This window comes from Bombina bombina, chromosome 7 (genome assembly GCF_027579735.1).
Source record: "Bombina bombina isolate aBomBom1 chromosome 7, aBomBom1.pri, whole genome shotgun sequence".
Lineage (NCBI taxonomy): Eukaryota > Metazoa > Chordata > Amphibia > Anura > Bombinatoridae > Bombina > Bombina bombina.
Genome location: NC_069505.1, coordinates 142536820 through 142554524, shown reverse-complemented (window position 1 = coordinate 142554524; position 17705 = coordinate 142536820). Strand labels below are relative to the sequence as shown.

Below are 17705 nucleotides of genomic sequence, written 5' to 3'. Positions count from 1 at the left end.
AAGTTAATTTGTGGTACGGCCAAAAAAGTGTGCGGGACAACTGTACCTACAAAATGCTGCTTTTTTACTCATAACGCAAAACTTGTAATCTAGCCGCATGTTATCTACCACTTTAGTGAAATGAAAAGGGCCTTAATAAAAAAAATATGAGAAGCTCTAATTCATTAGCGCATGTAATTTTAAGACTATCGATGCTACACTACTGTGTGTTTAACGCCAGCAAATTATCCCTTAGGACCTGCAGAGCACTGCTGGTCCGAAGCAGAAGCCGCCACTAATTCAATGAGCAGTGCTAATTGCACAACATGGCCGTGTAACTGTTGCTGCTGATTGGATCAGTGTCAGTTTCCGCCCTGGAAAGCAGTGCTCTGCAGGTCCCAAGTGGTATTTCTACTGTGTGTTTAACCCATTTGCGTGGAGGTTACAGGGTCAATAGTCTCAAAATTAAACAAATTAGAACATGTTATTTTTTTTACTATTATGGCCATTTAATATATATAACGTTTAATTAATTAAAATGTAATAACAACAGAATATCTAGAGGATCACATGACATCCTCTTTATAATGATGTGTCATATGGTTATATAGATTTAATATTTAATAACTTTATAACACAGCTTCTTTTTTTTGCATCAATAATTAACCCATTTTACTGCTGTAATACATTGCAAAGAAAATATTCTGTCCCTTTTGGAAACTAATAATTAATTAAAATATTGGTATTCAAAGAAGTAGCTACTTGTGGTTAATATCTCACAATATAGAAAGTAATAGTGTAATGACAGGTCTGTACTTACCTGTGTGATCATTGGAAAACCCATAAAGAAAAAGGTAAAACAGCACACAAGAGTGAACAGAGGCTTATGTGTGCGCAGGTACTTTGGAAACTCGTCTGTTACGGATGTCACTATAGTTTCAATTGTGGCAAACTGAGAAATGTAAAAGAACAACAGAACAATTTAATACCACACTTAAGAAAACAATATTAAATACTTGTTACTAATTAAATTACTAATAAAATTTGCTTAGATCTCCTTACAAAGAAAAATTAAAAGCTTCACTTAAAGGGAAACGCAAGTCAAAATTAAACTTTCATGATTCAGACAGAGCTGCAGTTTTAAAAAAAACTTTCCAATGTACTTTCATTATCAAATCTTGCACACCTTTTTATATGCACACTTTCTGAGGCACCTACTGAGCATGTGCACAAGTTCAAAGTTTATATGTATACTAGTCTGTGGTTGGCTGATGGCTGTCACATGATACAGGGGCCGGCAAATGGGGGAAAAATACATTTGTTAGACAAAATCTACAGCGTATTTGAAATTCAGAGTAAGTGCAAATACATTGTCTTTTTCGTATGCACCTGTTAATTATGCAATGCTACTGTATTTAATATTCCTTTAAGAACTGACTGAATTTGACCTCAGTATTGTGGCTTTAAGAATCTGGGACAGCCTGTGATATTGTAGTGTGAGAATGCCAAGGTCAATTATCTTGATTTATGGAAAGGGTTAAGGTTAAGTTTAGGGTTAAGGATAGTGTTATCCCCTTGGACACCTCCTGGTTAATGTGACATTAAAGATTAAATAAATACTAGCAGAATTATATATTCAATGCAAAGATTAGCCTAAAATTATATGCAGATTTAATAAAATTATATTATATCAAGAAAACAAATCAATTTAGATAGTAGAAGTAAATTGAAAAGTTGTTTAATATTGCATGCTCAATCTAAATATTGAGGAGAAAAAATGTTGGGTTTCATATTTTGTTATCCCCTTAACGACCTGGTCATTAAGGGATTGTCTGTTTATAATAGCGCGGGTCATGCCACGAGCGGCAAGACTGCTCTATTACACCCTCCCTCTTGCTGGCTTCCTAAAATAGCATGGGATTGCGCCTGACCACACTATAAAAAAAACAAACCCCATAGAGGAGTTAATGCAGATAAAATTATTTGTACTAATGTCATATAACACCATGTGTGTGTATGTTGTGAGCGTCTGTATGAATAAGTAAGTGTTTGTATGTATGAGTGAGTGTGTGTATGTTGTGAGCGTCTGTATGAATAAGTAAGTGTTTGTGTGAGTGTATGTTGTGAGCGTCTGTATGAATAAGTAAGTGTTTGTATGTGTGAGTGTATGTGTATATGTTGTGAGCATCTGTATGAATAAGTAAGTGTTTGTATGTGTGAGTGTATGTTGTGAGCGTCTGTATGAATAAGTAAGTGTTTGTATGTGTGAGTGTATGTTGTGAGCGTCTGTATGAATAAGTGTTTGTATGTGTGAGTGAGTGTGTGTATGTTGTGAGCATCTGTATGAATAAGTGTTTGTATGTGTGAGTGAGTGTGTGTATGTTGTGAGCGTCTGTATGAATAAGTGTTTGTATGTGTGACTGAGTGTGCGTGTGTGTGTGTATGTTGTGAGCGTCTATGAATAAGTGTTTGTATGTGTGACTGAGTGTGTGTATGTTGTGAGCGTCTGTATGAATAAGTAAGTGTTTGTATGTGTGAGTGAGTGTGTGTATGTTGTGAGCGTCTGTATGAATAAGTAAGTGTTTGTATGTGTAAGTGTATGTTGTGAGCGTCTGTATGAATAAGCAAGTGTTTGTATGTGTGAGTGTATGTGTATATGTTGTGAGCATCTGTATGAATAAGTAAGTGTTTGTATGTGTGTGAGTGTGTGTGTGTATGTTGTGAGCGTCTGTATGAATAAGTAAGTGTTTGTATGTGTGAGTGAGTGTGTGTATGTTGTGAGCGTCTGTATGAATAAGTAAGTGTTTGTATGTGTGAGTGTATGTTGTGAGCGTCTGTATGAATAAGCAAGTGTTTGTATGTGTGAGTGTGTGTACGCTCGACAACGCTAAATGCCGACAGCATTTGCTGTCAGCATTTATCATTGCACAAGCATTTCAATGCTTCCAATCAGCCGCTAGCAGGGGCTGCCAATCAACCCGATCGTATCTTGTGACCACTGCTTCTTAAAGGGAAAGTCTACCATAGAATTGTTATTGTTTTAAAAGATAGATCATCTATATTTTTTACCTCTGTGATTACCTTGTATCTAGGAACCTTCTTCCTGTTCCCTGATCACATGACTGTAACTGTTTATTATCTATTGTCTTGCATTTAGCATTGTTTTGTGCTAGATCTTAAATAACTCCCTGTGCCTGAACACAGTGTTATCTATATAGCCCACGTGTACTTTCTGTCTCTTTGTGTTGAAAAGAGATTTAAAAAGCATGTGATAAGAGGCAGCCCTCAAAGGCTTAGAAATTAGCATAGGAGTCTGCCTAGGTTTAGTTTAAACTAAGAATACCAAGAGAAAAAAGCAAAACTGATGATAAAAGTAAATTGGAAAGTTGATTAAAATTACAAGTCCTATCTGAATAAGCCTGAGCCTGAAACAATGGGACTCCAAAGCTTATCCGCTGCTTAAGTTTTAAACAATATATTTACTTACAATATCTAATTTTCTCCTTTCCCCTGGTATATTTTGTTAAAAAGCATACCTAGGTAGGCTTACAAGCAGCAATGTACTACTGGGAGGTTGGTGCTGATTGGTGACTATAGATATATGACTCTTCATTGGCTCACCCGATGTGTTCAGCTAGCTCAAAGGATTGCATTGCTGCGCCTTCAACATAAGATAGCAAGAGTATGAAGCAAATTTGGTAATAGAAGTAAAGAGGTTGTTTCAAATTGTATGTTCGTGAAAGGAATTTTAGGTTTCATGTCCCTTTAAGAAGTTCTGGTCTAGAAAGCAATGTGTACAAGTACATTGTAACCTAGGATTCCCTTTATCTTTCTTCTCTGATGAGGCTAATTATACATGAGTCACTAAAATGTTTAACCAATGACTGGAGTCTGCAGTTCCACTTCTAACAGGAAATGGAAAGCCCACACTTTTCATAAATAAATTACAGGAAAAATGCACAATATAAATAATAATAGTTTACTGCAAAAGTTTCATTTGACTGTACTATGCCTTCAATTAAATGGGTTTGACAATGTACTGTAGAAGGTCCCTTAAAAAGGACAGTCTAGTCAAAAGTAAGCTTTCGTGATTTAGATAGGGCATGCAATTTTAAGCAACTTTCCAATTTACTTTTATCATCAAATTTGCTTTGTTCTCTTGGTATTCTTTGTTGAAAGCTAAACCTAGGTAGGCTCATATGCTTATTTCTTATCTCAGTGTATTTTCACAGTTTTTCACAGCTAGACAGCGCTAGTTCCCGTGTCATATAGATAATATTGTGCTCACTTCTGTGGAGTTAGCACGGATTGGCTAAATTGCAAATCTGTTAAAAAAAAGGGGGGGGCGGTCTACAGAGGCTTAGATACAAGGTAATCACAGAGGTAAAAAGTATATTAATAAACCGTGTTGGTTATACAAAACTGGGGAATGTGCAATAAAGGGATTATCTATCTTTTTAAACAATACAAATTTTAGAGTATATTGTCCCCTTTAACCAGGGGTTGAAATATTAATGTCATTCATTTTCAAATTTAGGAACCATTATATTTTTAAAAGCCAGACAAGGATTGCTGTAGATAAATATATGCAAAATTACCCCAAAAAATAGAAGTCAGGGAAAAAATTCTAGGCATCTGACATTTGAATTGTACAACAAATGTTCCCTTAGAATTTTGTTCTGCTATTCAAAAGTTTCTATACAATAAGGCATAGCCCTCAGATATTGAACTTTAGCATTTGAATGTTAAAAGTTAACATTAAAAGGAAAGTTGTTTAACATTGCATGCTCTATCTAAACATTGTTTATATCTCTAGACATTAAAGGGACATGAAACGCAAAAAATGTCTTCAGGATTTAGATCAAGCATAACATTTTAAACAACTTTCCAATTTACTTCTATTATCAATTTTGCTTTATTCCCTTTTTATCCTTTATTGAAGGAGCAGCAATGCACATTTGGCTGAACACATATGTAAGCCAATAACTACAGTCATATTTGTAAAGCCACCAATCAGGAGCTAGCTCCTAGCTGCTAAGATTACCTAGGCATGTTTTTCAACAAAGAAATACCAAGAAAATTAAGCTAATTAGAGAAGTAAACTGTTGTTTACAATTATATGCGCTATCTGAATCATGAAGTCATTTTTTTGTCCCTTTAATATCAAGAGGTATGCTCTTCTATGAGTAACACAAATCCAGCTGTAAATAATCAAATGTATATTTACCATTGTGTCCAAACCAAGTGTTAGAAGCATCAAAAAGAATATAATGGACCAGAATGGGGAAAGAGGAAGTCTAGTGAGGGCTTCTGGGTAAACCACAAAAGCAATACCAGGACCTAAAAAAGAAAAATACAATTAATTATCTTTATATTTGTGAATGAACAAAACTTTAATCAATTGAAAAAACTTATTAGGCAACTATAGCTCAAATGTCAAGCATATTATTGCAGTGCAATGCTTGGTCCTCAACTGAAGAGGAACATAAGTCCCCTTGTAATTACAAGACTTTTCTGTAGTCTCGCAACAAATTAGCTCAGTGGTCAAGATGTGTTACTTGAGTAGAAAAGTTTTGCCACTGCAATTGTGTTAGCAAAACATGCATTGTTTTAGCAAGTATTTGATCTTATCTCGTCAACTCTGCTGAAGCCAGTTACGGACAGATATGTAGCACTGTTAGCCTTGCCAAGTCTGCACTGTGTACTTTTATTTTCAAGGTTAAATTACAGGAAAAGGGAGCAAAACAAATAATGAAAACATATTCAAATGTCTTTTGCGGGAGAGGGTTGTTGCACATAAATAAGCTTTTTATATTACTATCACAAAATGTTTAATTTCCCTTTAAAGGGACACAATGTTTAAAAATGTTCTCTGTTCTATCTAAAAAAGAAGGTCTCAAAATGTATCAAAATACTTTATTTTTGGAAAGATGTAAGTTCCTGGGCTAAATAAACCATCTGTTTTTGTGGGAGTTATTCCTGTCAAACAGTGTAACAATGATACAGTTAGGAGTCATTGCCATTAAATAAAAAACCCACGTCCCATGTTAAAAATCACAACAAAATATATTTCCAACATAAAAAAGTTTGTACTTTAAAAATACAGAAAATCTCATGATCAGGTATTTATAATACCTACACTCTATACCTTTAATTCCTATAGCATTCTTGTTGTCAATCCAGTGGGGATGGCAGAATGGAGATGGGAAAACCAGGGATGGCCAAAATTTAGGGGGTAGGTGGGGAACAGCCATTATGCTGGAAGGGAAAGCGTGTGCCCCTCCTTGCCCGCTCTCCTGGACTTGCCATCCCCATAAGTGTAATTCAGTGTGAGGCTAATTACTATAAAACTGTGTTCATGCAAAGGCTTTAGTAACCGCTGTGATGATAATAATAATACAGGGTCGGCTCCAGAACGAATGAAATGGGGGGGCATTTTTTTTCACGAGGGGGCACGCATTTAAAAAGCATGTATGAGAGTCAAAATAAGAGCAGACCTACTGAGGCAGTCCAGGGGTTACATTTATCAGATCTCTGGCTGTGCAGGAGTTAGATTTGTTTATATTTCTGGAAGTGCAGCGGTTACATGTGTCATATCTCAAGGAGTATAGGGGTTACATTTATAAGATGTCTGGCAGTGCCGCAGCAGTTACATTTACCAGATTTATGGCAGTGCAGGGGTTACATTTGTCATATCTCAGGAATGTCTCCCATATATGACACAGCCAGTGGACACTGTTTGCATGTGTAGCTCTACCATTGACCCTACTAATGATCAAATAAGCTTTTACGTGACAATAAGTTTGAGTGCCAAGCAGTACATTACTTGTACAGATATTATTAATGATATTTACACTGTGTGTATGTATGTATATATATGTATGTGTGTATATATATATATATATACACACACACACACACACAAAAGGTATATCTCAGTAAATGAAAGCACTCTCAGGACTTCTCAATAGTGGGTAAAAAAACAGTGTTTATTAACGTTTCGGGGTTCACACAGATCCCATCATCAGATGAAGGGGTCTGTGTGAACCCCGAAACGTTAATAAACACTATGGCCTAGATTTAGAGTTGGGCGGTAGCCGTCAAAACCAGTGTTAGAGGCTCCTAACGCTGGTTTTGGGCTACCGCCGGTATTGAGAATCAGTCATTAAAGTGTCTAACGCTCACTTTCCAGCCGCGACTTTTCCATACCGCAGATCCCCTTAAGTCAATTGCGTATCCAATCTTTTCAATGGGATCTTTCTAACGCCGATATTTAGAGTCGTGGCTGAAGTGAGCGTTAGAAATCTAACGACAAAACTCCAGCCGCAGAAAAAAGTCAGTAGTTAAGAGCTTTCTGGGCTAACGCCGGTTCATAAAGCTCTTAACTACTGTGCTCTAAAGTACACTAACACCCATAAACTACCTATGTACCCCTAAACCGAGGTCCCCCCACATCGCCGCCACTCGATTAAATTTTTTTAACCCCTAATCTGCCGACCGCCACCTACGTTATACTTATGTACCCCTAATCTGCTGCCCCTAACACTGCCGACCCCTATATTATATTTATTAACCCCTAACCTGCCCCCCACAACGTCGCCGCCAGCTACCTACAATAATTAACCCCTAATCTGCCGACCGCAAAGCTCCGCCACCTACGTTATCCTTATGTACCCCTAATCTGCTGCCCCTAACACCGCCGACCCCTATATTATATTTATTAACCCCTAATCTGCCCCCCTCAACGTCGCCTCCACCTGCCTACACTTATTAACCCCTAATCTGCCGAGCGGACCGCACCGCTACTATAATAAAGTTATTAACCCCTAATCCGCCTCACTCCCGCCTCAATAACCCTATAATAAATAGTATTAACCCCTAATCTGCCCTCCCTAACATCGCCGACACCTAACTTCAATTATTAACCCCTAATCTGCCGACCGAATCTCGCCGCTACTGTAATAAATAGATTAACCCCTAAAGCTAAGTCTAACCCTAACACTAACACCCCCCTAAATTAAATATAATTTAAATCTAACGAAATAAATTAACTCTTATTAAATAAATTATTCCTATTTAAAGCTAAATACTTACCTGTAAAATAAACCCTAATATAGCTACAATATAAACTTTGGTAACTTTGTATTTTTTTTAACCAGGTACAATAGCTATTAAATAGTTAAGAACTATTTAATAGCTAAAATAGTTAAAATAATTACAAAATTACCTGTAAAATAAATCCTAACCTAAGTTACAATTAAATCTAACACTACACTATCAATAAATAAATTAAATAAAATACCTACAATTACCTACAATTAAACCTAACACTACACTATCAATACATTAATTAAATACAATACCTACAAATAACTACAATTAAATAAACTAACTAAAGTACAAAAAATAAAAAAGAACTAAGTTACAAAAAATAATAAAATATTTACAAACATTAGAAAAATATTACAATTTTAAACTAATTACACCTACTCTAAGCCCCCTAATAAAATAACAAAGACCCCCAAAATAAAAAAATGCCCTACCCTATTCTAAATTAAAAAAGTTCAAAGCTCTTTTACCTAACCAGCCCTTAAAAGGACCTTTTGTGGGGCATGCCCCAAAGAATTCAGCTCTTTTGCCTGTAAAAAAAAACATACAATACCCCCCCAACATTACAACCCACCACCCACATACCCCTAATCTAACCCAAACCCCCATTAAATAAACCTAACACTAAGCCCCTGAAGATCTTCCTACCTTATTTTCACCTCGCCGGGTATCACCGATCGGTCCTGGCTCCAAAATCTTCATCCAACCCAAGCGGGGGCTGGCGATCCATAATCCTGCGGCTGAAGAGGTCCAGAAGAGGCTCCAAAGTCTTCATCCTATCCGGGAAGAAGAGGCGATCCAGACCGGCAACCATCTTGATCCAAGCGGCATCTTCTATCTTCATCCGATGAGGAACGGCTCCATCGTGAAGACCTCCAGCGCTGATCAATCTTCTTCCTCCAACGTCCAACTGAAGAATGACGGTTCCTTTAAGAGACGTCATCCAAGATGGCGTCCCTCGAATTCTGATTGGTTGATAGGATTCTATCAGCCAATCGGAATTAAGGTAGGAAATCTATTGGCTGATCGGAACAGCCAATAGAATGCGAGCTCAATCTGATTGGCTGATCGGATCAGCCAATCGGATTGAACTTGATTCTGATTGGCTGATTCCATCAGCCAATCAGAATTTTCCTACCTTAATTCCGATTGGCTGATAGAATCCTATCAGCCAATCGGAATTCGAGGGACGCCATCTTGGATGACGTCCCTTAAAGGAACCGTCATTCTTCAGTTGGACATCGGAGGAAGAAGATTGATCCGCGCTGGAGGTCTTCACGATGGAGCCATTCCTCATCGGATGAAGATAGAAGATGCCGCTTGGATCAAGATGGTTGCCGGTCTGGATCGCCTCTTCTTCCCGGATAGGATGAAGACTTTGGAGCCTCTTCTGGACCTCTTCAGCCGCAGGATTATGGATCGCCAGCCCCCGCTTGGGTTGGATGAAGATTTTGGAGCCAGGACCGATCGGTGATACCCGTCGAGGTGAAGATAAGGTAGGAAGATCTTCAGGGGCTTAGTGTTAGGTTTATTTAAGGGGGGTTTGGGTTAGATTAGGGGTATGTGGGTTGTGGGTTGTAATGTTGGGGGGGGGTATTGTATGTTTTTTTTTACAGGCAAAAGAGCTGAATTCTTTGGGGCATGCCCCACAAAAGGTCCTTTTAAGGGCTGGTAAGGTAAAAGAGCTTTGAACTTTTTAAATTTAGAATAGGGTAGGGCATTTTTTTATTTTGGCGGTCTTTGTTATTTTATTAGGGGGCTTAGAGTAGGTGTAATTAGTTTAAAATTGTTGTAATATTTTTCTAATGTTTGTAAATATTTTATTATTTTTTGTAACTTAGTTCTTTTTTATTTTTTGTACTTTAATTAGTTTATTTAATTGTAGTTATTTGTAGGTATTGTATTTAATTAATGTATTGATAGTGTAGTGTTAGGTTTAATTGTAGGTAATTGGAGGTATTTTATTTAATTTATTTATTGATTGTGTAGTGTTAGGTTTAATTGTAACTTAGGTTAGGATTTATTTTACAGGTAATTTTGTAATAATTTTAACTATTTTAGCTATTAAATAGTTCTTAACTATTTAATATCTATTGTACCTGGTTAAAAAAAATACAATGTTACCTGTAAAATAAATATAAATCCTAAAATAGCTATAATATAATTATAATTTATATTGTAGCTATATTAGGGTTTATTTTACAGGTAAGTATTTAGCTTTAAATAGAAATAATTTATTTAATAAGAGTTAATTTATTTCGTTAGATTTAAATTATATTTAATTTAGGGGGGTGTTAGTGTTAGGGTTAGACTCAGCTTTAGGGGTTAATCCATTTATTACAGTAGCGGCGAGATTCAGTCGGCAGATTAGGGGTTAATACTTGAAGTTAGGTGTCGGTGATGTTAGGGAGGGCAGATTAGGGGTTAATACTATTTATTATAGGGTTATTGAGGCGGATTAGGGGTTAATACATTTATTATAGTAGCGCTCAGGTCCGGTCGGCAGATTAGGGGTTAATAATTGTAGGTAGGTGGAGGCGACGTTGAGGGGGGCAGATTTGGGGTTAATAAATATAATATAGGGGTCGGCGGTGTTAGGGGCAGCAGATTAGGGGTACATAGCTATAATGTAGGTGGCGGTGGTGTATGGAGCGGCAGATTAGGGGTTAATAATAATATGCAGGTGTCAGCGATAGCGGGGGCGGCAGATTAGGGGTTAATAAGTGTAAGGTTAGGGGTGTTTAGACTCGGGGGACATGTTAGAGTGTTAGGTGCAGACGTAGGAAGTGTTTCCCCATAGAAAACAATGGGGCTGCGTTAGGAGCTGAACGCTGCTTTTTTGCAGGTGTTAGGTTTTTTTTCAGCTCAAAATGCCCCATTGTTTTCTATGGGGATATCGTGCACGAGCACGTTTTTGAAGCTGGCCGCGTCCGTAAGCACCGCTGGTATCTAGAGTTGCAGTGGCGTTAAATTATGCTATACGCTCCCTTTTTGGAGCCTAACACACTGAAAACCCAGCCATTCTGTGAACTCTAAATACCAGCGGTATTTAAAAGGTGCGTGGGGAAAAAAGCATGCGTAGCTAACACACCCCTTTGGCCGCAGAACTCTAAATCTAGGCGTATTTTTTTTACACACTATTGAGAAGTTCTGAGAGTGCTTTCATTTACTGAGATATACCTTTTCATGCTAGCACCCAGGCTGTTGACCCAGGAGGACAGATTTACTTACAAGAGGAGTATATATATATATATATATATATATATATATATATATACACACAGTATATACACATACACACAGTATATATGTATATACTCACATATATACACACAAACAATATATATATATATATATATATATATATATATACACACAGTGTGTGTATTGTGTGTATGTAAGTATGTGTGTGTGTGTGTGTATATATATATATATATATATATAATAAACCAACCTTGGGGACAAATAGGAGATGTTTTGAAACATGTAAATAATAAACATAAGGCTATTTCCCTCATTGTCCTACAGCTACATTTGAAGTGTGTGTATGTGAGCACCTATAATCTGACACACATTTTACACTGATCACTGCAGATAAAGCAAGCACAATGCACACTTGTTTTGTGTGACCTGCAGTGGGGAAACCAAGGAATTCCCAATTTGCTTCTTTATATGTGGCTACCAGGATATAAAGCACAATAGGGAAGGGATACTACTCTCACACACACATTGGTTATATGGCTGTGTTTTCACAAAATTACTTCTGCCTTCCCTCTCACTGACTGTTAGCTTCTCCCAGCACTTCTTGCAGAGGTCTGATGATGTCATCATCTCATTTCAGCTCCGTAGTAAGTGGGCTAGCAGGAGGAGGGGCATTGCAAGCCCTAGATTAACTGTGAGAGCACCAGCAGGGAAATGCAACTTTATTTGTTATCTGGTTGTAAATAGAGGAGAGTAAAGAGATGTGGCGGATCTCCAGGGTCCAGTGGCTGCAAATGGTTTATGCGACATTTGGGACCCTGGGGGACCCGTCACTTTTAAAATGTAAAAAAAAAATTTAAATCACTTTTTTTTTTTTGCCCTGGGGGGCACAGCATACCATTTGGGTGGGCATTGCCCCCTAATGCCCCCCCTTGGAGCCGACCCTGTAATAATATGAAATGGTAAATGAAATACAAGGTACAAATTCATATCAAAATGAATAATTTTAAAACTACGATTTTAAACAATAATTTAATTCATTCGCAGCAAATTGATATATCACACTGTCCATTTAAACTTGTTTATTAATCTTTATAATAACAATATGAATGATTACCTTGGTCTGCAACCTTTTCAATGTTTACTTTCAGTTCATTTGCCATGAAGCCTATGACTGAAAAAATGACAAATCCGGCAAAGATACTCGTAGCACTGTTTGTACACGTCACAATCAGTGTGTCCCTGTGGGAACAATAAAAGTCTATTAGTTCTGCATTTGTTCTGCATTCATATAGCTCATAATATACATACAGGAGTCCTCATGGAAGAATATTTGTGCTAAAGCATCTCTTCAGATGTGGCATATAGTGCATTAAATAGATCAGTTTTGGCTGTATATAGTTTTTTTATTCTGCCTTAGGAATTTTAATCTAAAAATGAATACATTATGCAATATGAGGTTTTTATATGTATGTAACATTACATTTTAAAGGGAAATTATACTACAAAAGTCTCCATTATCCATATGAAAGAGGAATCTAAAAGCATGCGTAACGTGCATTAGGGTTCGCATTGGGGTATGTATAATAATTTTTAAGAATAATTATTAATATTTTTTAATATTTTATATTTAATATTTCAATCACGTGCATTGAAGTTAGCAATTCTTCATGTGCGCTAAACCGACACAGCGTTAGAGATAAATGCGAGTTACGAATATTTTACATTCCTTTGTTTTTCACATAGCAAATAATCTAATTTTTATTATCAAATATATTTTGCTATATATATGTGATAATGTTAATGTAACATCGATGTCTATACCTATTTACAATACAAAGTACATAATCTGTATATGAAGAAAATTGGAATGTGAAATATTCATAACTCCGGTTGGGTTAGCGTGCTAGCAATAGATATTGGGTTTTTTCTTCTGTGCTCTTCTATGGGAAGATAATACGGTCGCGATATTTGGTTAGCGAGTGTCGGGTTTCATTCACTTGCAAACATTTACTTTCAACTTGTAATATGCACATCACCCGACACACACAAAAAGCTTCTGTCTAGCGAAGTTTACGCTCAAGCTAAATAGTGCTTCACTTGTAATCTAGGCCAAATGTATGTGCTTAACCCCATCACAAATTGGTTAAACACATAGTTAAAGTAAATGTTAGGAGCTGCAGAGAACCACTGGCCCTGAGCAGATTCAGTTGGTAAGCCAATTAGCAGCAGAAGTCACGCTGCTGGGTTGTGCAACTACTCCTGCTGATAGGATCAGTTCTCTTTCTAATAAAGAGCATGTTATTGTTTACTACAATAGACTTTGAAGTCAGCTCCAGATCAGTAATGTACTACTGGGAGATAGCTGAAAAATATATTTTGAGCCAATAACAAGAGGTATATGTGTGCCATCACCAGTTGACTCCCTTTAGTGTATTGCTGTTTCTGAGCCTACCTAGGTATGCTTTTCAACAAAGGATATCAATAGAACAAAGTTAATTTGATTATAGAAGTACATCGAAAAGTCTCTTACAATTGCTTGTTCTATCTGGCCATGAAAGTTTTATGTCACTTTAAGAAAGTTTTTTTTTCTTAAAGCATCATAAGATTAATGTAATTAGCTAAACAAATAAGAACCTTGGAAACCAATAACATTTTATTAGTTCAGAATGTTACCTAAAACAAATGTTTTAATCTCCAATAAAAATCAATATGCTTTTCTTAAAAAAATAAAATCATTTATGAATATGAATATGAACTATGAATATTGTTTAAATTAAGACACAGTTTTGTAATATAAATACATTTTGCTAGGGTTTAAGACCACTCAGCCAGTGATTACTGTTGGCCAAGAATATTAACATTAATTTTAAATTTGTATTTATTATTGTATGTATGTATGTATGTATGTATTTATTATTGTATGTATGTATTTATTATTGTATGTTTGTATTTATTATTGTATGTATGTATTTATTATTGTATGTACAGTATGTATGTATGTATTTATTATTGTATGTATGTATTTATTATTGTATGTACAGCATGTATGTATTTATTATTATATGTATGTATTTATTATTGTATGTACAGTATGTATGTATTTATTATTGTATGTATGTATTTATTATTATATGTTTGTATTTATTATTGTATGTATGTATTTATTATTGTATGTTTGTATTTATTATTGTATGTATTTATTATTGTATGTACAGTATTTATGTATTTATTATTGTATGTACAGTATGTATGTATTTATTATTGTATGTATGTATTTATTATTGTATGTACAGTATGTATGTATTTATTATTGTACGTATGTATTTATTATTATATGTTTGTATTTATTATTGTATGTATGTATTTATTATTGTATGTTTGTATTTATTATTGTATGTATGTATGTATTTATTATTGTATGTATGTATTTATTATTGTATGTATTTATTATTGTATGTTTGTATTTATTATTGCATGTATGTATTTATTATTGTATGTTTGTATTTATTATTGTATGTATGTATGTATTTATTATTGTATGTTTGTATTTATTATTGTATGCATGTGTTTATTATTGTATGTTTGTATTTAATATTGTATGTATGTTTGTATTTATTATTGTATGTTTGTATTTATTATTGTATGTATGTTTGTATTTATTATTGTATGTATGTATGTATTTATATTGTATGTATGTTTGTATTTATTATTGTATGTATGTTTGTATTTATTATTGTATGTATGTATTTATTATTGTATGTTTGTATTTATTATTGTATGTTTGTATTTATTATTGTATGTATGCATGTATTTATTATTTTATGTTTGTATTTATTATTGTATGTATGTATTTATTATTGTATGTTTGTATTTATTATTTTATGTATGTATGTATTTATTATTGTATGTTTATATTTATTATTCAGGACAAATTAAGTATCTCAAAAGAGACAGCTAAAATAGGGGGCGCACTACACATAAAAAATAAATAAAAAAAATACTTACAAAACTATATTAAGAACAATAAAATAAAATGAAATAAAATACAACATTGATGAATATATGTTATAAAAAATATATGTTCAAAAAGACAAAAGAAAGTCTATAAATGTGCAAAGTCCAAATACATATCCAGACCAGGAGAATCTAGATAGAGACGATGTTAAGATGTAATCTGTAATCGGATAGCAGCAGCAGCACTCTCCTCACATCAACCAGGCGAAATGTCTAAGCAGATAAATAAAGAACACAAAGAGAGGCGCTTGTGTGTACCAGTAGAAACAATTGATATAAGTTAGATCACCCACAACAGGGTACTCACATTTGGTAGGGGCACTCAGACAGTGCTATTAGGCGTAGACTGGGTACTCAACAGCAACCCAGCTTGCTGATGCTTCCAGCGTGTCACCAGGAACACCTCAAGCTCTCCCTTCTCATCCAGGAAAACCAGCTGCCAGACCAAGCAGTCTCACAGAAACAGGGAAATGGATCCAAAAAATCCCACTCCAAGCAGGGACAAGTAGTCCCTGCTTGGAAACAGCACTACAGCTGAGAAACGCGTTGCATGTAAATTAGGAGGGTACATGTATACCCCCTCCTTTTGTTCCTGCTTTTAACTTTTTTAATCTTTTGATAAATGTACTTGTTTGATACTGGAACGGCTACTGATCTTTGCTACCAACCACACCATCCTCCTCCTATTATTTACACTGGGATTGTCCCTGCTTGGAGTGGGATTTTTTGGATCCATTTCCCTGTTTCTGTGAGACTGCTTAGTCTGGCAGCTGGTTTTCCTGGATGAGAAGGGAGAGCTTGAGGTGTTCCTGGTGACATGCTAGAAGCATCAGCAAGCTGGGTTGCTGTTGAGTACCCAGTCTACGCCTAATAGCACTGTCTGAGTGTCTCCTACCAAATGTGAGTACCCTGTTGTGGGTGATCTAACTTATATCAATTGTTTCTACTGGTACACACAAACGCCTCTCTTTGTGTTCTTTATTTGTATTTATTATTGTATGTTTGTATTTATTATTGTATGTTTGTATTTATGATTGTTATTATGATTATTGTTGTTATTATTATTATCATCATCATATAATTTTTATTAAAAAAAATAAATCTGTCACTGTGTGCAGATCTCAGTTCTGAAAAAGCACCAAGGAAAGACTAGCTTATGGAAAATTTATATACTTTTTTAAGCACCTTATTATCATCAATTTTAGCATTTTGCTATGTATATTTATATATTTGAAACTTTGGTGCTGAGCATAAACCCACGTCATATAAAACCTTATCTTTACTACACGTGTTAAAAGAATTAGACAGCATCACTCTTCTGTAATATAAAGTGATGCCTCTGCAGCTATGTATTGAGAATTCTAGGTTCCGACAAGCAAAACATTATGGCCCCGATCCGATATAAATCATCGTCTGCAAAAGCTGACGATGCCAAAATTTGCGCTGGTTTGGTATCACATATACGGCATAACATAGAAGTTACGCTCGTATATTTCTGCCTTCGGCCGTAGTTTTTTGGCCCATAGACAGGTATACCAAACCAGCGCAGTTTGGTATCCAATATTGAGCGTAAGGACTTGCGTGGCGAAAATTGAGAAATCTTACTCCATTTTCACCTCGCCACAAATTGCAGGCGTAGCAAGCCTTATGCTGTGTATCGGAGCCCCGTAGCTCCCTAAACTAGCTGCAAAAAAAAACTAACACCTAACGCATGCGCAATGTCTATCTACCTGTCAACCGCGAACTACTAAATAAAACCTAACACCTAACGTATGCGCAATGTCTATCTACCTGTCAACCGCAAACTGCTAAATAAAGTGTTTAACCCCTAAACCGCCGCTCCCGGACCCCGCCGCCACCTACATTAAATGTCTAACCCCCTAATGTGAGCCCCCTACACCGTCGCCACCTACATTAAAATTATTAACCCCTAATGTAATCCCCCTACACCGCCGCCATCTATATTCAAATTATTACCCCCTAATGTTATCCCCCTACCCCGCCGCCACCTATTTTAACTATATTACCCCCTAATCTAATCCCCCTACACCGCCGCCACCTTTTTAAATGTATTAACCCCTAATCTAATCCCCCTACACAGCCACCACCTATTTTAAATGTATTAACCCCTAATCTAATCACCCTACACCGCCGCCACCTATTTTAAATGTATTAACCCTTAATCTAATCCCCCTACACCGCCGCCACCTATAATAAATTTATTACCCCCTAAAATACTAAACTGTCCCTACCCTAAACTAAATTAAAAATAGCCCTGAAAAGGGCTTTTTGCGTGGCATTGCCCCAAAGTAACCAGCTCTATTACCAGCCCTTAAAAGGGGCTTTTGCGGGGCATTGCCCCAAAGTAACCAGCTCTTTTACCAGCCCTTAAAAGTGCT

The 17705-nt window shown here is 35.9% G+C and overlaps 1 protein-coding gene across 1 annotated transcript in view; it reads right to left on the bottom strand.

Annotated features, from left to right (window-relative positions):
- Positions 1-17705, bottom strand: part of SLC6A5 (solute carrier family 6 member 5) — a 188306-nt gene that overhangs the window by 76635 nt on the left and 93966 nt on the right. The window contains exons 9-11 of the mRNA XM_053689312.1: positions 12407-12531; positions 5207-5319; positions 800-931 (exon numbers count right to left, since the gene is read on the bottom strand). Coding sequence (XP_053545287.1) covers positions 800-931; positions 5207-5319; positions 12407-12531 — 370 coding nt within the window. The remainder of the gene's footprint in view (positions 1-799; positions 932-5206; positions 5320-12406; positions 12532-17705) is intronic.